This window comes from Saccoglossus kowalevskii, chromosome 9, assembly GCF_978046115.1.
Source record: "Saccoglossus kowalevskii chromosome 9, keSacKowa6.1, whole genome shotgun sequence".
NCBI classification, from domain to species: Eukaryota; Metazoa; Hemichordata; class Enteropneusta; family Harrimaniidae; genus Saccoglossus; species Saccoglossus kowalevskii.
The window spans coordinates 23,452,915-23,477,948 of NC_140649.1; the positions used below are offsets into that span (position 1 = coordinate 23,452,915).

Genomic DNA, 25,034 nt, shown 5'->3' on the forward strand with positions numbered 1-25,034 from the left:
TTCACTTGTGTGGCGTGAGTATCTAAACAATACCGCTGGTAATACAACACACAAGTAGTGCACAATTTGAATATGTAACTGGGTCGGCAGTGGTGTAAGAGTATACCTGTTCTATACGTCGTGTTGTATTTTTATCTGATATTGTAGAGTCACCTATGAGATATGCTATATATCCCCGCTTTTTGTATCGGTATCGGCTTTTTGTATCGGTATTCTACCGACATCTTCAGACATTGCCGCATTTGTGGCACTCAGTCATTATGCGCCCTCTACGGGGAGTATTTAAACTCCACAATATATGTATCAGCCATATGGTACTGAATACATTTACCATTAAAGTATCTTACATTGGTAGCTGTACTCGATTTTCCATGTATATAAGGATGTTAGAGGAGTTTCACCTTCATCAGGGAGGTGTGATACAGGATTTTGTACTGGTAAGGAATTCTAAAAATTAAAATACTAAATATTTGACATGGCATAACCTTTGTAAGAGTTGGTTACCATGGAACTTGTGGATGTTGCAAACACCAATCACTGAGTAGCAAGCACAGTCAATTGACTTATTGTGGTCGCAGTGTGAATAGCAATATTCGCTATTGTAAGTGTGCTAGTCTATAACGAGTCGCTAAAAGGGAATTGACACATTGTAAATTGTTTCCTTGGGGTAACATCTCACACGCCAATAAATCTCTGGAATGAATGCAAGAATTAACATAATTATTATCTTCAGGAGAAGACAACGATGTCATAGTTGCACGTGCAGTGATGACAACATTATTGGCTTGTGAAAGGGTGTACTAAACATATAACTGAATATACGCCCTATTATTATTTGCTGATGTATTTATTGACATGATCCTTAAATTCAGATTTATAATACTTGGTGACTGGGAAAATTAATTTAGTAGCATTATCATTCAAAAGCCATTTATACTTCAACATATCACGGATTGCTGAACATGATAGCATCCTTGCTCGTCATACTGCCAGTACATAAATTAGGCTTAACTGATATTTACAATCACTTATAACTTGGGACACTTAAAACATATACATCATTATGAATCCGAGTGTACTCATTTAATAGCGACAGTGGTAGTTGGTGGCAGTATTAAACATTACCATTTGGCTGAATTTGAACGCCTCTGAGTTGTTTTTTATGACTGATGACTTATAATAACCGTATCCCTCATCAGTATTACATTGACTCATATTTATATCAGTATCCATATTCTTATTATGAGTAGTAATAATATATTTACTTATGATTACTCATATTATTACTGAAAAGGTCACATTAACATCTTTGTTATTTATGGTTTACCTTAGACTAGTCTTGCGTGAAATTCGGGTGAGATCGTGACACTGGGGATCAAACGATCAAACTTGGTATACATGTTTAGCTTCATTGAAAATGTAATATTTCATGAGTATGTGACGTAATTATGACGTCATAATTCAAACTATAATAAGAAAAACGTTTCTTTTTGTTTATAGATTTAGCAGCAAGTTTATATGAGTTCGAGAATAAATGAATAAAACATCAAATTTGACATAAACGACACATATGCACAATATAAGGTTCTTGGCTCGGTTTGCCCAGGTCAAATTCAGGTCAAGATTATTGTTTTATCTAACATATAAATTATGATATAATAATAATCTATATTGACTTTTAAAAAACTGTAGCAAGTTTGGTTCATGGAGAAGTAACAAGGTGAGCCATGTAATTACAATATAATTTTAATATTTCTTCGAAATTTGATAACATAACGTCATAGATCCAATTTCATACAAAGAAACTTTCTTATGCATATTTGTATTTAACATAATTTACACTCTTGTGTGCTTGTTTACAATAATTGTATTAGTTATTCAATGGTTTTTAATTTGGCTATTTTTTACTGAAAAGTAAAATCTGCTAAATTAAATGCAGCTGAACTGAAATAACAATGTTACAACAATCACAGGTTATATTTACCGTAAACACATGAATATGGAATCACGTATGTAAATGTACATTCTATACAACCAATTAATTATTCCCGGGGAACGAGGGAATCAGGAGAAATAATATTCTTGATCACTAAAAGAAGTTAAAGGCGACGTCTACATATACGTTATGTATATAAATTATCTGTACTACCAGAAAATGACTATATAACCATTGTCATTTACACTATCTCGCCTAACATGTTAGCTTTATAAAGGACAATTGTATTAACCCACATATAAAGCTAAACTGTCATTGTGATATGAGACATGGCTCAAAATGTCACAGCCATGTTCAGAATGTCAGTATTTTAGTTAAATGGTATCTTCATACTGTTAACGTTTAATATTATGCATATCGAGATTCCAAATCTGTAAATCTTTTATTTCTATAGATACCATAGTTCATTCCATGATTTAACCAACATATGTGGTATTATATTTTAAATAATTACACTATTATCTATTTATATCTATTTGATAATTGTTTGGAGAGTTTTCCTAAACATATGTTTTTTAAATATAAGTTTTACCTGTATATCTCCAGTAGTGAACATTACTACAATATATTTCAAAAGTACACAACTTTATACTCCCATGATCAAACTTTAAAAAAAAAAACTACTCCGGACTCGTTATCCGCTAAAACAACATTTGTATAAGCACCTGAACACTTTAATGAGCATGAAAGACAAGTATGCGTGTCAAATCATGCTATACATTATTGCGCAGAACACAAAAATGAACATTGGCGTCACTTGATTTTGTGATTTATGCAACTATAACCATTTGTTTCGATTTATGTAGATATGTATTTGTCGCATAGCTTAATAGTATTTTTTGTGTGTAAACGATAACAAATGCATGCATTGAACACAAAACGATAAACCGAATTAACCTGCAATATCCCGCCATTTAAAAAAATATACAATATAACAAAAACTCAACTAAAATCACTCAACCTAAGCCAGAAATCATGTTTGCTACGTTTGAGCTATGAGACTGATTTAATCAGGTTATACTGTTTGTCCTTAACTATTTTGATGACTAAATTTCACTCCTCCTGGTTGGTTGGTTCCCTCGGCTCTTGTGTTGTGTTTTCCGATACTGTAATTATATAACCTTTGTTGCTTCATTGTTGTTTCTACGTATACAATTATTTCTATATGTGTAGTATATTATTGATTACATAACTGTTATGTCGTTGGACTTAGTCAGCCTTTGGCCACTATGTTAAAACGACAGATGTGATATATTTACTGTATATTTCTTTTATCTCAAATTTCTAACATTTATTTTCAGTCGGAAATAAGCAGTCTTAAGCTTCTATAACAAATTCCTATGCAACATATAACAAAGGAAAGAAACACAAGTACATGCCTACGGATTGTTTAATTTGCTGCAATCAACCAATAAAATATATGATATTTTGTGAGTCTATTGAACATTACAATCAAATACGTAAACTTAACTTTGCGTATATGCAATGCCATCAAGCATTGAACTATGTAGTCTTCCATATCATTTGTAACTTAAGTGGGCCAACAAACTATTTCCGGTAATCTACTAGTTACAAAATCAAAGATGAGTAATAATACCATGATTTAACGATTTTATTCAGTACAGCTCATTTCGATAAACTTTACATTGACATTGATCTGAACATCTCCCAATCATTCTCCTTGGACCCAACATATTAATTATATACGTATAATGTAGAAATATTAATTAATATCCGTTTATATAATGCAACAATATGTGGAAGTAATTTAACATCATTACCGCATATATAGTGGTACAATACTGAGTATATATAATATAGAAAATTAATATGAAATTGTTTTGTTGCAAAAAATACATGTTAGTGTCTTCGTGGTTATCTGTTTCGTCATTCAATGCCACAAGCGTTACTGAAATAAAATCCATTTTTAAAATATTAGTAAACCTTTACATAATGCTGAGTTGATGATTAATATACATGCAATGACTGACAGATAGGACATGAGTGGTTGATTGTCATAGTAGCTAAATATCAAATCAATTCATATTCACCTCTACTCAATATTATTCTTAACTCAGACACGCTTATTGTCAGGTAATTCGTATTCAACCTCACTTCTGAAACGAAAATTAAAATAATTCGAAATGAAACATGGATATCAGAGCAACATTCAAATAATACGTCTGTGAAACTGTGGATAGAAACAAATCTTACAGTGCATTGTGCATAAATTGTACTCACTCTGTCTTATTATCTGTAGCATTCTGGTAGTTGATTTCTTGGACTTTTCCCAAGGTTTGATATCTTTTATCTTCCAAAGATGAAATATCTTCATAAACTAAATATAAAACCAATAATATTGTTAGAAGTTATTCAGTAATGCCGACTTATATAAAACACATTGACTGGTCAGGTGGTCAATAGCATAAATTTATTTCTTTTGACGAATTTTGATTCGCCAACAAAATCACTATAATTCTCATGAAATTGCTGAACTATGGGTGAGTCCCGAGAAAGCAAATAGACGTGTGACATTGCCTGAATGAAGCCAGTCAAAGCATGTTTGATGACTTGAATAAAATATAATATTATATTGTTTGTTGTCCTAATTTCCACACTTGCGATTCATTTGTTTTATTGTTCTTTTTACGTTTATATGAGATCAAGGGCCTTATACGTAAATTTGTTTTTTTTCAAAATCGAATTCTACACCCCTTGCAGAGATTTTTATCGGGTCTAGATATGACGATGTCTGACCATTGCATCCAATAAAGTGCAGTGAACACTGTCGAATGGTGAATTACAATTTTATGAGGGGGAGGGTGGGATAAGCGCCCATCCCTAAAAAAGTACTGTAAGTGTCTTGCGTGATCCGGTGTCTTCCAAAATCATCGACATTGTTTTTTTACTTGCGGGAAACGAGTAAAAACACAATATTAGTAAAAGCTTTTAGATAAAATCGAGAATCACTCTTGCATTCACAGTAAGAGCACCGTTTAACTCCCACTGAAGTGCTTTTGTACAGTCGATATTGTTGTGTGAACGGAATACAACGGAAGGTAAGTTTGACCTGTGTCACGTGTTCCAAACTGGTTGCTAAGGACGTAAAGCTTGACCACGCTAGATCTCGCAGTGAGCGGAATATGACCTATTAGCATGACTCTCTTTATCAGATTATGAGGATTACCTTTCAATTCTTCTGAGTCAGCGGATTTTCCAGGATTGTCATAGTCACACTTGTCTCTGCCACAAGAAAATGCAATTGTTCAAATAAACGACTAGGTAACACGTTAATGAGACTTGAATTTAACATTTTACTGCAGTGGTGAGATCAGTTCAATCAATAACTGAATAAACGACACTATTTGCATAGTTTCACCTAAATCGTTACGTCTATATGTATATTAAATATTAATCAAAATCAATAGATCTACTTGCCGGTGATCACGTTTGTTGAGTGTGTTCCGACGGCGTACAATAACTATAACCACGACAATGAACACCGCAATCACAACTGCAACAACCAATCCTACTATTATTGGTAGATGATTAGCTCCGTCATTAACACTGCCAACTAAAAGAAATCAGAAGGGTTAACGTTTATGATTTTTTTCTCAACAGTCATAAAAATGATTTGTACAAACTAAAACAATAAATGGCATTTAAATTCAGGCGCTACTTTTATTAAAAAAATATTTTAAGCTTTACCCGTGAACATCGCCAGCTCCGTCTCCCGCAACATAACACTCTGATTCTGTAATTAAAAACAGCAATTAGTCTAAATTGATAAAGGCTGGCGGTCGTCACGCAGCTCGTTTTCTAATTTCATGTTAACAAAAAAAATATATTACACGCGTTGTATATTACGTCGCTATGAGTCAAAAATCGAACACTGCATTTTTACAGTATACTTTCATGTATCATGTTGCTTCAGTGAAATGCCCTAACATTTCACGGGCTGGATATTCATAATTCATTTAGCATTTTGAAATATTCACATTGAATTTAAGCTAAAGTTACTTGACAACATAGTGGATGGTTTAGTATAGTACAGTAATACACGTTTAAATGTCTTACCCCTGTAGTATAAACTGCTAATCCGTCGTATATGATATATTGTTGTCCGTGTGTTAATGGTTTATTGAGATAGCCATTATATTCTACACCATCACCCACTATAAGTTGATCAGGAATTGCATTTAATGGAAATGACGCCGATATATACTGATTGTCTGCTATACCACGTTTTTTCTTCAGTTTAATCTCTTCCACAACTATGATATATTGCCTATAACAGATTAAAATTAACAGATAATGTTTAAGAGTTATTCTATGAGCATTAAGGCGATTCAATAATTAAATACCAATAATAAATTTATTATAATATTTAACATAATATTATTACGTAATATTTTTCGTTACTTTGTAATTCACTCACAATAGATCAGTATCACTTTTTATATCAGTATTTGCAGCCAGCTTCGCTAAATCAATTATAATGGTTTTATCTTTGAATATGTAATTGCTTCTCCCTTCTGGAATTGGTAGAATGACATCGATGCTACCATCTACAAAAAAATAATGTCTTAGAATAAACGCAAAGACTCATGGGCAGATGCTTGTTCATGAACAACAAAACGTTAAAGCCTCCTGTCACAGGTGACTACTCCCCTGCTTTAATTAAATACATCGATACGGCAGAACTACTGAATTTGATGTTGCAACTCATTCACCACTACTGACTACTGCATTTGCGCATTTTTTTATGGAATGTACACAATGGTCAAACTATATAGTCGCTCAAGCTTAATATTGCTGTGAAAACTATACTGAAATTTAGATTACCACAGTACAAGTTGAATTGATCGTTGCCTGCGTGGCGATTAGGCTGATTTGACAAATGTTCTAAATTGTCTCAAGCCTTACAAAAGGGTTCAATATTACACTGTATGGCTCGCTATATATGCTCCAGAAATGGCACTATTGCAGAATGTAAAAGTAGTTACCTTCTAATTTAGTCCCTCTTATAATACTTGCAGCCTCACCAAATCCAATTGATGTACTTGCTTTGACCGATATATAAACCTTTGTACCTGATGGTAATGCCAGTGTATGGGAATGGGTGTCACCTTCTAATGTTACACGTTTCACCTCCAAAATGACGGATGTGTACACTGATTCCAACGCAGTGTATGTCAACTATAAAAACAACCATACAAATATTTGATACGAAAATCAATATACATTTATATTATGTACACAAATCACTGTAACAATGACAGTTTACTACCATTGAAATACATATTCGTGCGTTAGTCTGTGTTCATGCTAAGTATATCAATTATCTAGCTTAAATCAGTTTGATTGTTGTTTATATACCTTGTATTGTGTGATATTCCCTTTGTAGATGATAGGGTCTCTCCATGATAAACTAACGGTATACTCAGACACTGCAAGTATGCCAATACTTCCGGGTACACCAGGAACTGTAACAAATGATTATGTAGGAAATCCTGAAATACTAGGTGTCAAAATAATGCAGTAATATGAGTGCACACCAATGCGTATTATAGCCCGCACAAGGACGCCAGTTATAGAGCCTAATACGTCACGTGTTGGATAACAGTGATAAGCCCTTAATTCAATCCACTTTTAAATTTAAATTTATAAACTACTTGGACATGAACCAGGGTAAACACTACTTAATGTAATAGGTCGTGGATGGATCTTGGCAGTTTTACGGTGACTCATACAAATTCACTCACTATCATTAACAATAAATGCACGGGCGTTGACATTATCAGCAATAAATGAGGTAAATCTGTAATATTCACAAACAAATCCCAACTACATAACACTATATAAATACTGTTACTCATAAAACACAATTTAAATATTAAATCAATTGTCGACCATTTTCAGCCCAACCCACTTTTATAGAGCTCTGAAAATAACGATCACTAACGATTTAGTCCCTCGTCACTCGTGTACTCCCGGCAAGTGTTCAACGCACACGTAGTCCCAGCACCAGGCCAGTCAACGACAAAAATCGGCGAATTCCAACTTCAATTTAAGTCCCGTCGATTTCTCAGCGTATCAACGGTGGAGAGACCCCTTAGCAAGTATTCTGTTGGATTCAGGTCGTCCTCCTTTCTCAAATTCCGTCACATAAATTGACCGCAACTATGAAAACGCCACTATCACTTTCAAAATGTCGATTGCGCGAAGAGACAGCCTCGTTCCCAGGCCACACTTTTCAGTCTTTCTTCGTCACGTTTCTGTCCTCCATAAACAGCCAAAATTTGTGTTTCACCCAAATACATTACATTCATGACATTCAAAAATAATTCAAGTCATCAAAGTAAAATAAAGGTACACAATCAACTGAGTTCAGAAAAAAACTTTTCGTCTCAGTGGTGGAAGTAGGTAACATCCCTTATATTTTACATGCACATGTTAAACAGTTATCGACTGACTAACTATTTAATAAGCATTCGGAACAAAAATATACAATCGCCACCACAAGTTGTGTGGCAATAGGTTAATATATTCCCATGAAAACACAACATTATAAAATCCTTCACCTCAAAATCAATGCAACAAATGCCAAAATGCCGAAATGAGGCATTACTGTAAAACACTTAATGTCCCTTCAGTAATCACACTTGTAATATATTTACAGTAATTTATATAATTTAATTTGGTGAACAAAAACATGAACTATGTCCGGGTTATTCGTATAATAGGTTAATAGGTTTTGCCTAATACCTGTCTCAGCTGTTGTGATGCTTACTTCAGAGCTTGCAATACCATATCCAACACTAGTCGACGCTTTTACCTAGTATTTAATAAAACGTAAAGGTAATAGTAATCTAGTTTTTGACATAATCTTTAGAATTTTATAATGGGAAATAATATTAGTATGATCCTACTGGGTAATTAACTATAGCGGGAAATGTTAATGAAAGAACACGTAATTGTAATCAAAGCAGCAGCAAGGATGTAATTCACTTCATTGTCTGAAGCATAGACATTGTAAAACTTTGCAATATGATTCAGTGTTCTTAGAGTACCAAAATAGGATACCTTTACAGAATATCTGACGTCGTATTCCAGGTCTGTTATCTGGTACTTCATGGCATCTAATAGATCATCCGTTATTTCTAATGATTTAAGTGTGCTTGGATTATTATATATCCAATATGTTATCTGATACCCCGTTATTTTACCATTTGGAGGCTCTGGTATCAACCATTGCACAGTAATGAAGAACACAGCTGGATCTAAAGTGACATTTCTTGGTTGAGATGGAACTGAAATAAAACAGAAAAGGTGCAATTAATTTAAAGCCATATAAATTAATAATTCTAATTATTGTTGTTTAGTATTTTAGTTATGAGAAGAGATATTTCATTTGGCTGTTTGTCATTTGGACCAGTGCTGTATGTTGTACTTTTCAAGGTAATGTTAACATGTAATATATGCATACCATCTTCAACCATTCTTACAACCGCTTTGCCACTGGAATCACTCTCTTCATTACGATTTGCGAGTATAACTATCACATCATATTCTGTATAAGGTAGCAACGTGTTGTCAATAACATCAAAGTAATGTATTCGTTTAATTTGACCCAAAATATAAATGATTTTGGTTTGGTAGGTATTCTCAGTGTTTGTCTTCTTCAATTTCACTTTGATTAAATCTACGTATCCGTTTGTACCGTTATAATTGCATTTTATTTCACCGATTGCAGGAAACTGTAGAAGTAGAAATGAAATAAAATTAAATATTAACAGAACAGCGCGAGAATACGAACATTACAATATAACATTTTTGGCATAATTTTTCTATTAATATACAATATATAATGGAAATCAAGAACAAACCTGTATTTCAATTGTTATTCGTTTCAGTCCAGTTGATGCAATGCTTGTTATAGTTGGATAATTTGGTTCTATAAATAATTAAATTAGATATAAATGAACAATGGTTGAGCTATTGTGTTGACTTGCCTGAATATTCATATTTGTAAATATGTTATGTTTATTTTAATTGTTTCCATTTTTCTGATCTTTAAGTGCAGTGCAATGAATGTCAGTTAATCATGGCTTAACTACATTTGCACTTATAGTGCAGATGTTATCTGTTAAAATTGAGTATTTTAAACGTATTGTGACGTAAAATACGGGGAAGGGCATATGTGGGGCTACCACGTATTCAGGATCTAGGAGCTCATCTTCAATACAGGTATAATAATATACGTCTCTGGTAGCGTGCTTATCTTATAAGTCTTTCCTATTAGCGCATCCGCTTTCACAGGATCGTTTGTTGAAAGTATATCACCGCAATTGAGGCAGTGTATGGAAGGAAATATACCGGTAACAAATTCAATAAATATATAACAATATATAACAATATATAACAATATATAAGATTTCCGTCACTATTAAATAAATAGTACGGAGCGCTAATCAATGGGATCAGCAAGGAATGGGAATATACAGTAAACAAATAAACTTAGGACTTGATCGATGCTACAGAGAAAACTCCATGCTCCGGTGAAGAGCAAAGTACAATGTTGCGTTTCTTCATATTGGGCACACTTTCGAGGCAGATCCACTACCATTTAAACTTCTGATCAGTGCCCAGAGAATATCGGCAACACCACGGATATCTGCTGCTACTAGTACATACGTACAGGGAGTCAGTACTCAGCAGGACAGGATGTTACAGTCAGGTCACCTTCCTAACTAATGGTTCTTAATCATGTTTGAACTTAAACATTACAACTAAATTATGGCCATGCAAACAATAAAATGTATCTAACGAAATGTTTTGTTATCTCGAAATAGCGGACAAATCAGTGAATACAGGATGAACATTTTTGTAGTGGAATAAACCACTTATTATCCAAGCTCGGGTCAATGATGTTATATATATTTTCATTACTAACAACACTGGGTTCAGCACATTCCTAGGTATTTCACAATCACCATTCTATTGTCTGAGACATACCATTATGCCACAGGGGGAGACAGGATGAATATATCCCAAATACTGCTGACAACACAACCTAGTGATGGTATCAGCAGTCTGAAAATATGCATGTGTAATGGTTGTTAAAAGTATCCAAACGTCTGTGCTTTTCATTCACACAGCAAGGGCCCTGTTTTCTAAATTTACTTTACACTTGAAATTTATGTCACAGTATGTTGGACAAGGTGAGTTGAATTCAATTGATTACACCATCAACAACGTAAGTTAGTTATATATTATCATTTTGCTGAAAATACCTAGAAGAACTTATCAGTTCGGTTTCAATTTTTTTGTAAATACTGATGTACATCACTGTGCAGTTGGGAGGTAAATATGACTCATTTTAAAATGCGTTTTATAATAAAAAAGCATCATCATTACACATTATCTGCATTGAAATATAAAGTTGGATAGTGTTAATGTGCAAAATCAAATGATGCGTTTCACGACCAAGCATTTTGTCGATAGCGAAATAATCATAACATTCAATTATTAAATCACATAGTCAAGTAAATATTTATTACTAAATAAACACTTCAATAACACAATCATGTTGAACACCAAGTTTTTAATTTTTATAAAATTCAATTTAAACAGCGTGCTTTTAATTGAAACAGTGTGTTTTCATGAAAAACACAACAGTGTTCCGACGATTGACAGTGCAAAAACTATGATTATGATAGCTTAAAATTAAGACTCGCAATGAGTTAATTTCTATTTGTTGTTGGAGCTTCAACTCAATGAGAACATTTATGTTATGTAGATAAAAGATAAAAGACACTGTGATGATTTAATGAATATTGAATATCCAATTAAAATTGCTTGCTGAAAAGCAACCTTTAAGGTTTTTGCAATTGATTGTGGCCTATGCTATACCGTGTTCCGGCCAAACAGCTGCAACCACACAGAATCAGATGCCCAACACATATTTCTAACACATAGAAAATATGTTTTGATTGTTTCCAAAACTGCAAATGTATTTTAAGCATAATCATGTATGTATTCAAATGCATTTTTCAATGTGGAATGTGATTTTGAAAGTTGCATAAGTTAACGTTTGTTTCAGTGTTATCAGAGCATTCCCACGTTATTTTTATTCGTCTTACACGTATACAACGTATATAACATACATGATAAACACGCCATCATAAAACATCGTGTAATCAAGTAAGACAAATTATATTTTGAAACACAGACCAACTAACCAAAGACCAACTAATATTGATTATAATGCCATTAGTCCTGTTATGTCGGCATTTGGCATATGCAAGGACAAAAATAGATTGGAATATAAATATAAAACATGTATAATCATTACTTACTTGCACACAGTGTAGTTGATGTAGTTGTCACGAGTTTACCTCCTTCACCAAGTGGACCCGGTCTTTTAACAGTCACTGTAATTTCATATTGAGTTGACCACTGTAATTCTGTGATAGTTGATGTATAACTCATCTGACTTGAATCACTGACTGATATAACTTGACCTGATATCCAGTCACTCTCACCACTCTCTCTGTAATATACTTTATAAGATTCAACTGGTCCATCTCCAATATCATCAGTAGTCCATTTGTTCCAGGTCACAGTAAGCTGGTCAGATTGACTATCTGATACTTGAAGCTTGTTACTAGTCTGAAACCTTGGCAGATCTCATGAGGAAAAATATGTGAATTAGTAAATTAGTTAAAGTGATCTGCCCGTTACTTAGCATAATTCAGGTATTTTAACTATTCTTGGAGGTATTTTACAAAATGCAATCCATTTTTTTAGTATTGAAACAATCGTGTAATATACTATATGTCACCGAAACATCATAAGAGCATGTCAAATTATTCCCAGTGAACAAAATACACGCTTAAACCCTTAGTTTTGTTCAATTTCATTAGTTCTGGTGAAACCATTTTTACTGACTTCCAGCAGTACTAACAGTGCATTAGAACACATAGACATGTTCGTAATCAAGTAATCAAACACAAATCTTTAATAGCATTCCAGTACTGCAACAGCTAATATTCACGTTCAAATCACCGCCTCACTGAAAAGAAGTCATCTCTAGCCCAACTTTTGAAATAGATAAATGAATAATATTCTTTTAAATTACAATCAGTACCAAGATCTTAAAATTATGGTGCATGCATAAAATGCGTACCACTACAGTGTGGCGTAAAACAGGGCAGTCAAGAAACCCATATACCACAGCGTTATGTCACATACTGCCTAATGTTTTTCACTTTACGTACTGCTGAAAGTTTAACAGAGTTTCCGATAACAACGGATTGTGATAATAATAGTTCATTTCAGCAAGCTCAAGTGTGTATTTCTAGAATATTTATTCAGTTCCTCCAAAAAATTTTTTGCAATTTTAAAACAATTTTTACGAATTTGGATAAATATTACGAACGAGCAGAATTTGAAACTGTGTATTTCACTATAATATTACTCTATTTTCCCTGTAGCACTTGTTACGTAGTAGCCGTATCAATAGCCATATTTTCCACAGTTAAACAAAATTATACACACTCCCACTATGCCATACACTGTAATATGAAATTACAATTTGGGTTTCTCCATAATTCTGGATAAAAGAATGTCGTTATACTTCCAACATGCCCATATCGTACATTTTGTTTCAATAACTTTTTAGGGAAAAGTCATATATACAGATGCTGTATGCTTACTTTTTTACAATTAGTAATATACTATACTGACAGGCAAACAATACTACTATTGTATTGTATTGTATTATGATTAAACTATATTTTATAGTGATTACCTTATTTCATATACAAGATACATAGTATATGTAAACTTACCATACAGTTGTAAAGTAACTGAAAACCCATTATATCCAATATCAGGAGCACCACAACAAAATACATCACTATTCTGAACAACAACGCCAGTAAAATTTCCAATAGCTGTGTATTTGTCACTATCATCATAATGCGTAGGAGACAGGAAGTCAGTTGTACCCAGTTTCCAGAATTTCATTTCATTATTTGCTACCACAGGATTCCCAATTATTTCACAGATGAAATATGTTTCTTCGCCAGGGTTTACTTTGTGATAGGAGAAAGCTTTATATGTGGGACTACCATCTTAACATAAAAAATAACATAAAGTGTTGATCATTTATAAGTAAAAGATCGAACATGGCATTTCATACTTCTAAGCAGGATTCGAAACCGCGTTGCATGTCGGGATTTTGTGTTTTAGGTTCTTATACGTGTCTAGCGTAGTCAATAACTGCGGATTTCAACTGATGGCTCATATCAGTGAAAAACATTCTATAATATTAATAGATAATACAGCTTAAAGTCATACCAATATAAGAGATTATATTTTTTTTTAAATCTAATGAAGGAGAATATGCAATGTTTCAAAGAGATGGCACTGATGGGGCAGCTGAAGACACGCATGGAACTATATTAGCCGAAATACCTACACATGGCATGGAATACTTGTAGATGCCAACGGTGACTAAACTTTGTAGTGTAATTATTGGGATGATTGTCTGATTGTGTCAGGTCTGCCAGAGTATCATTGTGAGGCACTAAAATAAACATTATCAGTACAATATATACATCCAAACGAATATATAATGCGATATGCAACACATGATTAGGACTTAAACAATTACGTTGCCACGGTGGCAGACATAAGAATAATGGATTCTGAGTTATTAAACATGTTGAATATTGAGAACATATGATATTGCACACTGTAAGGATGCGTGGGAAAATTACTATACTCATCGGATTTTGTATACGCTTTTCACTAATCTATTTGTGTTAATATAAAGCCAAGTTCTAAGTCCATACGGTATAACATGCATGTATACTGCCTGATGTTAAATATCACACGACTTTAGAGTAAATCCTATCAGTTTATAGCTACATAATCATAATCAATAGGATTCATCAGAATGCACTATCCCTATAAAGATCAGTTGGACAAACACCGGTGTTTTATCACATGCTGCATGTTTTTACAAAGACGATTATAGTTAAATAATTCACCATAAAAACCAGTGATTAGAAATACAAACCTTGTTGATAATCAGAATCGATAGTATCTAGATTTATCCATCCTGGTGCACAATCTTCAATTGGACAAACACCAATGTTCTTATCACATGCTCCATTGTTTTTACAATGACAATTACAGTTACATAATTCACCATAGAAACCAGTGATTTGAAATACAAACCTTGTTGACAATCAGAATCTATAGTATCTAGATTTATCCACCCTGGAGCACAATCTCCATTTGGACAAACGCCGGTGTTCTTATTACATGCTGCATTGTTTTCGCAATGACAATTATAGTTACATAATTCACCATAGAATCCATCCTGGCATGAGGACGGAACTTAAATAAACAAAAACAAATAAAACGCTATAGTCTTCTATTTGCAATGTTTATAGTGAATGTTTGAAGGTACGTAGAAATGCGCTACACAGCTTTGAAATAAACTGAAATAAACAAAAAACAAATAAAACACTATAGTGTTCTATTTGCGATGTTCATAATGAATGTTTGAACGTACGTAGTCTGTGGTGCATGTATGACAGAAACATTTACTGCCAATCTGCCATTTAATTATATTACATATTTCATTCCAACTTCAGATTCTGATGTTGACAAGTCTTATGGCATTTTGTATTTAAAAGTTTATTTTAAGACCTACAGTTGATGATTTGTAAACAGAAATAATTGGAATACATATTTGAACCATACAAGTACAGATGGCCACTGCATGCTATGTAATTCCCTAGCCAAATATAACGCATATAAAGCGCACAGTTACGTCCAACTTACATATATTATGTGCCATCATAGGCATACACTGATTACCACTACATCCTGTATCACAATCACCAGGACGGCTAATACATTCTCCTTTTGTAATTACACCCATTGGTAAACTGACATATGTGATGTAATATCACAGTCATACCTTTACACTTTTAGTTCTCCCCAGACTTCATGTCAAGCATCACGACAAATTTGCATAACAATGCATCTAATTTGCATATTTTTTATTTGCATAATAATCAGTTTGTCCCAACAAATATTGTCAATCTACAATTAATTAAAGACAAGATATTTTTATATCTGATAAATTTTATATCATTTTACTGCATTGTATTTTATGTTCTTGTATCAAGTCAAATAAAGTTTGAAATGGAACAGCATAAAATGAAAAAAAAATGAAAGACTTGTGTTATAGCCAGTCAGTGAATATAATGTTATCCATGGATTTAACTGTTTCATCATTGTGTATAAGTATTATAGCCCATGTCAATGTTGGTTCATATAAACGTCGGGGAACACATTTTTTGGTTAAATTTATAAAGTCGGCAAGATATCGAAATATGTTGAAATTAATAAATCAATAATTAGAAAAAAATTCTACAATGGCAGTTCGGCGATTTTTCATTGCAATATACCTTGTGAGTACAACGCTACGATCACCGTAACATTGTCAGCTGACGGCATTGCGTTGGGTGGGTATTCACCGCTGCTATTGCGATCATCGGTATCTGACTTTTTGGTGTGAAATACACAAATTCTTTATTAAAACGATTCATTGACGATTATCATAGGCATTACATCAAAATCGCCAACGAGATGTTGTTTTTAAACATCGCGGAAAATCATGCATTCTGCGCCGCCATCTTTGTATACCTCGATCAGAACCCCTGGTAACCCATCATGCATTGGTCACAATGTCGCAACGAGCATTATGTCGCCTTAGGGCGGCGTTCTTCTGTACAAAGGCACCCTATGAATGGGGTATTTCCAGAGGTCAGAGTTCGTTTTTTCTCAACCCGTCTCGTCTGCTGTTGAATTATTCATACTTTTCTTTCCAATGCAACTTAATTTCACTTGTTTTTTTTTTTAATTTTGGGGTAATTAATGTCACCGGCGATTGAGTGATAATAAATCAGAGTGCAGCAAATCGGGGTTGATCTTCCCGACGTACGCCGTGACTTGTTTTGTCACATTGTTGCCTTTTCGCGTAATGGGCAAATTATTGCTACTCTAGTTAATTTTTTTTATTTGGAGGCTCTGCACCTTTGAAAGACTTCGTAACATATGCAGACTTCCGTTTTTATCACTGTCTTTGTATGGCTAACAAAAGCAGGATTACCTTTCGATCAATACATGTTATTGTTTTAAATACGTGCAAGACGAGACTGACACTTGTAATCAAAAACATAAGCATCACGGCGAGTGACCAAGCGTCACGGACAAAGGGCAGGCATCATGGCCGAGTGTCCAAGCGTCACGGTACCTGCATCACAATCACCAGTACTGCTAATACATTCTCCTTTTGTATTACATCCATTGGTAAACTGACATATCAGATGTGATATCATAGTCATACCTTTACACTTATTATCACTCCATCCTGTATCACAATCACCAGGACTGCTGATACATTCTCCTTTTGTAATTACATCCATTAGTAAACTGACATATCTGATGTGATATCATAGTCATACCTTTACACTTATTACCACTCCATCCTGTATCACAATCACCAGGACTGCTGATACATTCTCCTTTTGTAATTACATCCATTGGTAAACTGAAATATCTGATGTGATATCATAGTCATACCTTTACACTTATTACCACTCCATCCTGTATCACAATCACCATGACTGCTAATACATTCTCCTTCTGTAATTACACCCATTGGAAAACTGACACATCTGATGTGATATTATAGTCATTCATACCTTTACACTTATTACCACTCCATCCTGTATCACAATCACCAGAACTGCTAATACATTCTCCTCCTGTAATTACACCCATTGGAAAACTGACATATCTGATGTGATATCATAGTCATACATTTATACGTACTACCACTCCATCCTGTATCACAATCACCCGGACTAGTAATAAATTCGCCATTTGTAAATACACCCATTGGAAAAGTGACATATCTGATATGATATCATAGTTATACCTTTACACTTATTACCACTCCATCCTGTATCACAATCACCAGGACTGTTAATACATTCTCCTTTTGTATTACATCCATTGGTACAGTGACATGTCTGTGTACATCCAGCTCCATATGTTCCAGATTGACAATCTAGAAAAAATGATGACGTCAGTTTTGGAACAATCAATATGTTCAATGTATTCACCTTATTAGTAGACTATCGCGGTCGAATTACGCGTTTCAAGTTTACTGCCCTTGAAATAACTTGTTTTTACTATCTAACGCTTGGTATGCTGGCAGAAAAAAAAAACACTGATTGTTGCAAACAGGAAACTTAGTTATGTTAGTTAATGTTAGAAATGTTAGTTTAAAATATTATCTCTTATCTCGCTCCGAATATCAATTAAAGTTTATTCTTGTGGCGTAGTTTCTATGTTAATAGAGTGAATGGTAATATTACAAATAAATAACTGTGGCATAACGTTTGTCATTTTCCAGGGAGTGACAAGAAAATGTTGGACTAACGAACTACTGGAGTTACCAGTACCAATCAGAGCAGTTGGAATTAATGAAACTTCACCCGTTAAAGCAGAAAACTTGAAAGACTGCGCATCTATTCACTAGTGGTCTTATTTACTTACGATTTCAGCGACAATTCATTTCGGTGACTACACGTGCATTTGAACGTATTTGGATGAGAGTGGGATTATGCAACACTTGCAAAATTATAATTAGTTGATATTCTCAAGAATCGAATAGAAGTTTGGGGAGACTTTCCACAAAGTCTATCTGTTCCTCCAAACATGTAATGTTATAATTAAGCCTAGAAAAAGTGACTACTATATACAGTAAATCTTATTATATGCATCAGATTAAAAGATTGAATACAGTGAAGATGTTGGTTACCATGCCAAAGGTGTTACACTGCATAATTTACTATTTGTAACTATACTAGCAGTTCTCATTCATTAATTCTTTAAACATTCATTTCAGTTTCATTACTGGTAAAACATGTATTTGTCATAGTGTTCAAAATGTGGGACACTCCTACAACCATTTCAAAAGCCTTACTTTACAGTGTGTTTTGACTTTCTTCTCTTTAAACGTAAGTTTTACTAGGGGCAAGTACAGCTTTCGTAATGACGTTTCACGCTCGGTATTTGAATGGACTTTACATTGGCTGATCAACGGAACTTTGTCAACATAAAGAGAGATCCCAAATGCCAAGTCCTAAACCTTTCCCTTCAGATGTTGTCTCGAGCAAATTCTCCTGCATCAACCTCATCCACGCCGGGTCATATACCCCAAAATCAATACTAAAAATGTCTATAACACTGTTCGATAACAGTGATAAGACCCCGATTCAGTTCACTTTTAAAATGCATAAACAACATGTCTTATACCACACCAAATTCCAATTTATAAACTACTTGGACATGAACCAGGGTAACCACTATTCAGAGTAATAGGTCTGGGCATTTTAGCAGTTTTACGGTGACTTGTACAATTTAGTCACAGTCAATAAATGCACAATTCAATGTGTTGACAGTATCAACAATAGACAATTTAAAAACATCAAATATCGACCCCTTTCAGACCAACCCACTTTTATAGAGCTCTGAAAGTAACGATTCAGTCCCTCGTCAATTGTGTACTCTCGGAAAATGCTCAACACCCATGTAGTCCCCAGTACCAGGCTAGTCAACGGCAACAATTCAAGTTCAAATCAAGTCTGTCGATTTATGTCGGTTTCATGTCGGCCTCCTCCCTAGAATTCCATCGCTTTACTTAACTACAACTATGAAAACGCCAACATGTTATTAACGCAAACATACCGCCTCGTTTACAGGCCACACTTTCCCACCTCTCTTCTTCACTTTTCTCTATTCCTATTAAAACACTTACACTATAAAATCCTTCATCGCAAAATCAACACCCCTATGCCGGAATGAAAGAACTACCGTAAAACAGTGACGTTTCAGTAACCACATACTAGAATATTCTTTTAACATATTTACAGTAATTTATATTATTTTATTTGGTAAACAAAAACATAAACCATGTCTGGGTTATATTCTCCCCCACAATTGTGAGCGACCCTGCTCAAATGCAGTCCCGACTTTTTGTCTTCGTTGTCCTATATTTTGCCTTGTCACAGTGTAAGGCCTACTTATTGCTATTAAACGGGCACCCACAAACCTCACACTGGACAGGTGTTTCACTGCTAGACTGGGGTAGACAAGACAATGGTATTGAAATGAAATACACATACACCAAAATATCAATACCTAGAAATAATTACAAGAAACAAAGGACAGAAAAATACAATGAATAAATTCACTAAAATAGAGGATTGCCTGGGGAAGTGTGCACTGGTGATAACTCACAGTTACAAGATGTAGAAACTGGTGACAGTCAATGGCTTATGCGACACAACGATGAAGAAATAGAATAGCCTTGCTTGCAGAGGAGAGCTGCTATTCTGGAAAGCATCGCTGATAGCAGGCGATTGCTGAGCAGTTCATACATGTCTTACAGAATGATGGTCTAAACCTGTATCACTTGTCTCACAATATCGCAGCAGCAACACACAGGGCAATGAGTTGAAATGATAAGCCCAACTGTATATAGTCTAGTCTATTTATAGAAAAAAAAAATGGCCCAGATTCAAGGACATCACCTGAGTGAGCCAATCAGAATGTGATCTTGTCAGTAGCTGCCTCACAGAGGGAACTCAGTAGATCTTTTATTATGTAAATCACAAGCACAGCTGGTAGATTCCAATTGACCTTCCAGGGTTGTAAACACCTTTTTATGTAAATCACAAGCACATCTGGTGGATAGCAATTTTCCTTCCAGAGTTGTAAACAAGTATGAACTGTCAATCACCCTTATGACAGTTATCACACAGCAATGCACATCGTTTCTAATATGGCAAAAACATAAAGAATGCTGACATGCCTAATGGTCAACTTCAGCTCACCATTAGTTGGTGCCATTGGCTTTTACATTTTTGAACTCTAACAGATATCTTTGAAGTGTGGCCCCTCGATCAGCCTGTGTCTTCAGATAACTTCTCTTCTACCAGCTACATTCCACAATTGAGTCTACTATTTAGTACTTAGTGAATGCAACATATGTTATTGAAATATCTCTCCTGCAAATCATTTCGGATGTGACCATCCATAGCTTTCCGTGGTTGGCTTGTTCTCCTTACAACTAGTACATCATCTCTAGTCATTACTGTCTCAGTTAGAATTACTACTTCAGCCTCCTCATGACTGGGGATTCTCTCTGGCATAGTCTTGGCCATGATATCTCTAAAATTATCATTGGATACCATTGCCCTGCTCTTGCCCAATGAGGATATCACCTTCTTATCACCTGAAGGATGTGGCATAGGATTTTCAGTACCTCTAGTATGTCATTGTGGTTACTAATGTTATTCATTTTCCCCTCTGTGTCGAATCGTCACTCAGTGTGACATGCACTGCTATCCTCTTTGACTCAACACCTTCCATGTGCTCATGTGTCTTAGTTTTGCCACCAGTGAACAAATTTCCCTTCACTTGATGTGTTACTACATGAACTGGTACTGACAGGTCACTGTCTAGTTTTCATACGGGAGTTCATGGTAGTCATTGTGTCTTCGCATTGTATAGCGCATTGCATGGTAAAAGCAAGTTTTGATTCAGCATTCAGGTAGCTTGCTCTCTTATCTCTGACTTGAATTTGTACACTGGTAAATCAGGATTGACTTTTCCCATTACTAAATATGCCTTCTTTCCCCACCTATACTAATAGAGCCTCTTTAGCTTTTTTGTCATATCTATACTTATTGTCATGTTCGTGCTCGGAAGCCTTCTTGATAGCTAGTTTATATGTCTCTTTCATTCGAGCTTGCCACTTACTAAGATAGTCATCAAATCCCTTATCCTTAGTCTTTCTTGGCTCTAGTCCAAGTAATACATGTACGGATGACGTAAAATGTGCCTATGCATTAAATATTATGCGGAATAGCTGGTGGCATCATTCCTCATGCAATTATATTCATGCACCATATAACTCACATGTTGCTTCTAATTTTCCTTCTTCTTATTGCTGATCATATCCATTAGTGCATGGTTCAATTGTTCACACTGAGAATTTGATTGCGAATGATATGGGGTAGTCTTAGTCTTTCTCACTCTCAGCTTCCTGCACAACTCAGCAAGAACATGCAATCCAACATTTCTGATAAGAGTGTTTTCGTGCCGGAAACCCATAATGATGTACGAAATACTCAGAGTGCCAACTGTTGTTCTTTCCACGTGATACATGGTAGGTATAGCGATAGCATACCACCCAAATTGGTCGCTTATTACCAGGAGGGTATACATGTCCTAAAGATGCTATAACTCTGCCTTCTACCATAACCTTTTGTCTTGTACAACATTTGCAGCCTGTCACCTCCTGTTCCGCCCATCTTGGGCCAGTAGGTAGGGGGCTTGATGTCGCATTTAACTTTGCTGTGGTTAGGACATATGTCAGCAGATCATGGTAAATTTAAGACCATATAAGTAGTTCTTAAATTTGTCCACAACAGGCCACTTCAATGCCAGAAATGTGATGGGCAATTGCGCTCACATTTCGACATTGTGTGGCTGGCTGTGATCCGCCTTCTTTGCTGTGTCATCATGTTTGTAAAGTGCTGCACTCTATACCAATAGGCTAGCATCTATGTGTATTTCAAAGCTCAATTAGCGTATCGAAGGCTGTCTGGCACTCATCATTCCAGATAAATTTGGTAGTAACCCATTACTCCAGCCATGTTCTGAGTGCTTCTGACTTTGTAATGTCAGTCTGCACACCTGCTACAGATACCACAAGGCCTAGGAATATTATTTCATCTCGGAAGAACTTACAATTTCGGGCCTTAAGTTTCAGTCCTTCCTTCACAAGTCATCAAAATACTTCACGCAATTGACTCAGGTGCTCATAAAAACTACCAGCGTAGACAATGACGTCATTTAGATAAATGATACAACGATTGTACAACATCACCAAGGCATCTCACCATGATATGTTGAAAACTAGCCAGACTAGTTGCTAATCCCATGGGCAGTTTGAAACACTTGCAATGGCCAACCAGGCTTATAAAGGCATTTTTTCAACATCGTTTGGATACATTAAGATTAGTCAATTAGTCAATCGGTCACTGGTATCATAATGGTTGTTGCATCAGACTCATGATCGGTAGACCCAAGTTCAAATCCTACCTTAGGCTGAACATCAAAGGGTCGACCCCTACCCTGGGTGAGTGTGCCACAGAATCAATGGGCAGGCCAATTCCACTGGCCAAGATTCATTCACTAACGAATGCGACTTTGGGGGAACCTTGGTTAAAGTCCGCAGGTGCTTGTATTCGACCGTGCCTAGTTGACGCCAGGATAGCCCATTACACATTGCCATTTGACAGAGAGATGGCCGCACGGTCCTGCCATGTAGTTCCAGACATTATGACTTCTGTGGCAAAATGCGTCGTCACTAGCACTTGCAATTAGCAAATACAGAAAGAAAGGTCAGGACTAAGCAAGTGTTATTGGAAAGGTCGCAGGCACTGAAAGTCAGGAGAGACAACAGTGACGCTCCATGTCCGGAACTGTCGGTCGCCTGACACAAAAAAAAAGATTAGTCAATGTCCCAGCTGGCACAAAAAAATAGTCAATGTCCTAGACTGTTGATAGTTCTCGGGCCTACTGTAATTGGGTTTCCTAGACATTCGAAATGTTTTACGTGAGAGACTGTCCCCGTCTGCAGGTTCTAGTTGATATGAATAATTCATAGTTGAGGCTGACGACACGAAATAAATTATATTACCATAATGTATGCACATTTATTCTAACTGACCCCCTGAATGCGTTGGTTGTTCACGTTATGAGCACAATGAATACAGTCACTCCAACCAAAATAGAAAAGGAACTATTGAATCGCCTGGAACCAAGGAAACAGCATGCACTGTTGCAGTAAAACGGAACGTAATGAAAACCGGGGAGACTGTTTTGCGGAATAAACAGAACTAAGACTCGCGAATTTGAATTTCTGACAGTGTCGATCGATCTTGCCAGTTCGTATGCGTGCAGAAAATGTGGATTGAGAAAAGGCTCAGTGTCTTGAATTCCATTAATATAATTCAGATCCACATCAATTCAAAAGTATATCTATAAAAAATAAATTCTATTGAATCCTATTTTAAATTATATGCAACTTACCAAGAATGTTACAATCTAATCCTCCATGTGATGCAAGACATGAACATCCATATGGATCAGAAACACAGAACATCCTTCCTGTACAAGCTGTAGCTGTATTTGTACTTGAACATTTGATCCCACATGACTTTCCCCAATAGCCTCGTGTGCAACCTAAAATACAGAAACATTTGTTAATAAATAGTATAATACATTATGACAATTTTACCCATTAAACTGAAGATTGTTAACACTGTGAAAGCTGATTGGTATGATGAAAAGTATTTATTATCAACAGGTGCCAGCAGATTTATTGTTACGTAATCTTCCTCGTGCCATCGGGATATCAAAGATTAAAAGCAAAGTTGGGGTCACCGGACAATTTATTGAAAAACAAGAGCCTGAAATGTCATGGAACATGATTATTACTATTCATTATGTAATTAATTATGAATAATTTGTATATTATATTCATAAGAATTACAATACAGTTTGTAGCAGAAAACCACACTGAGAGTTTAGTGCAAATACATTTATTAAAAATGTATATACTGGTAGATGGTCATTTCAGTCACACTGAAAGGTACCGTGCCCTGATAACGTACGTTCTTAATTAATTAAATTAATTTGAAAATGCAATGAATTGGCCAATAAATGAAAAACGTGATTAGAGCATGAGAAACCGTAAAAGTTGCGAATTAATAGTGCAGTAATATATATATATATATGTAAGCAACATATAATATTAGCCAGATTTGACCCTAGAGAGCATATTACTAACATCTCATTTTCTGCA

At 35.1% G+C, this 25,034-nt stretch overlaps 2 protein-coding genes and 1 long non-coding RNA gene across 3 annotated transcripts in view; all 3 read right to left on the reverse strand.

The window, feature by feature from the left end:
- Positions 1-3,590: 3,590 nt before the first annotated feature.
- Positions 3,591-5,240, reverse strand: LOC144350698 (uncharacterized). Its single transcript, XR_014930588.1, has 4 exons — positions 5,184-5,240; positions 4,238-4,334; positions 4,048-4,113; positions 3,591-3,905 (listed from the first exon to the last, which is right to left on the reverse strand). It is a non-coding gene; the product is annotated as an uncharacterized LOC144350698 (long non-coding RNA).
- Positions 5,241-5,400: 160 nt separating this feature from the next.
- LOC146738996 (cell adhesion molecule DSCAM-like) lies at positions 5,401-15,101 on the reverse strand. The gene is made up of 12 exons (XM_085504017.1): positions 13,852-15,101; positions 12,358-12,687; positions 9,886-9,953; positions 9,486-9,756; positions 9,083-9,309; positions 8,765-8,834; positions 7,376-7,482; positions 7,003-7,195; positions 6,435-6,564; positions 6,074-6,284; positions 5,705-5,750; positions 5,401-5,570 (listed from the first exon to the last, which is right to left on the reverse strand). Exons 1-12 carry the CDS (start codon positions 14,027-14,029, stop codon positions 5,401-5,403), a joined length of 2,001 nt encoding a protein of 666 aa, XP_085360143.1. The 5' UTR covers positions 14,030-15,101.
- LOC146738997 (uncharacterized) overlaps positions 14,259-25,034 on the reverse strand; it is a 38,987-nt gene continuing 28,211 nt past the window's right edge. Inside the window, exons 5-9 of the mRNA XM_085504018.1 lie at positions 24,260-24,412; positions 18,027-18,158; positions 15,248-15,409; positions 14,480-14,591; positions 14,259-14,325 (exon numbers count right to left, since the gene is read on the reverse strand). Coding sequence (XP_085360144.1) covers positions 14,259-14,325; positions 14,480-14,591; positions 15,248-15,409; positions 18,027-18,158; positions 24,260-24,412 — 626 coding nt within the window. The remainder of the gene's footprint in view (positions 14,326-14,479; positions 14,592-15,247; positions 15,410-18,026; positions 18,159-24,259; positions 24,413-25,034) is intronic.

Bases quoted from the DNA above. Each gene is read 5' to 3' on its own strand.
- LOC146738996 (XM_085504017.1), bottom strand. From the start codon at position 14,029: ATGAAATTCTGGAAACTGGGTACAACTGACTTCCTGTCTCCTACGCAT. The intron at 9,310-9,485 runs GTATGCATATAT...GTTTTATTTCAG, and splicing joins TGTAAGAATGGTTGAAGATG to TTCCATCTCAACCAAGAAAT. The intron at 7,196-7,375 runs GTATATAAACAA...TTGTTTTTATAG, and splicing joins GGAATATCACACAATACAAG to TTGACATACACTGCGTTGGA.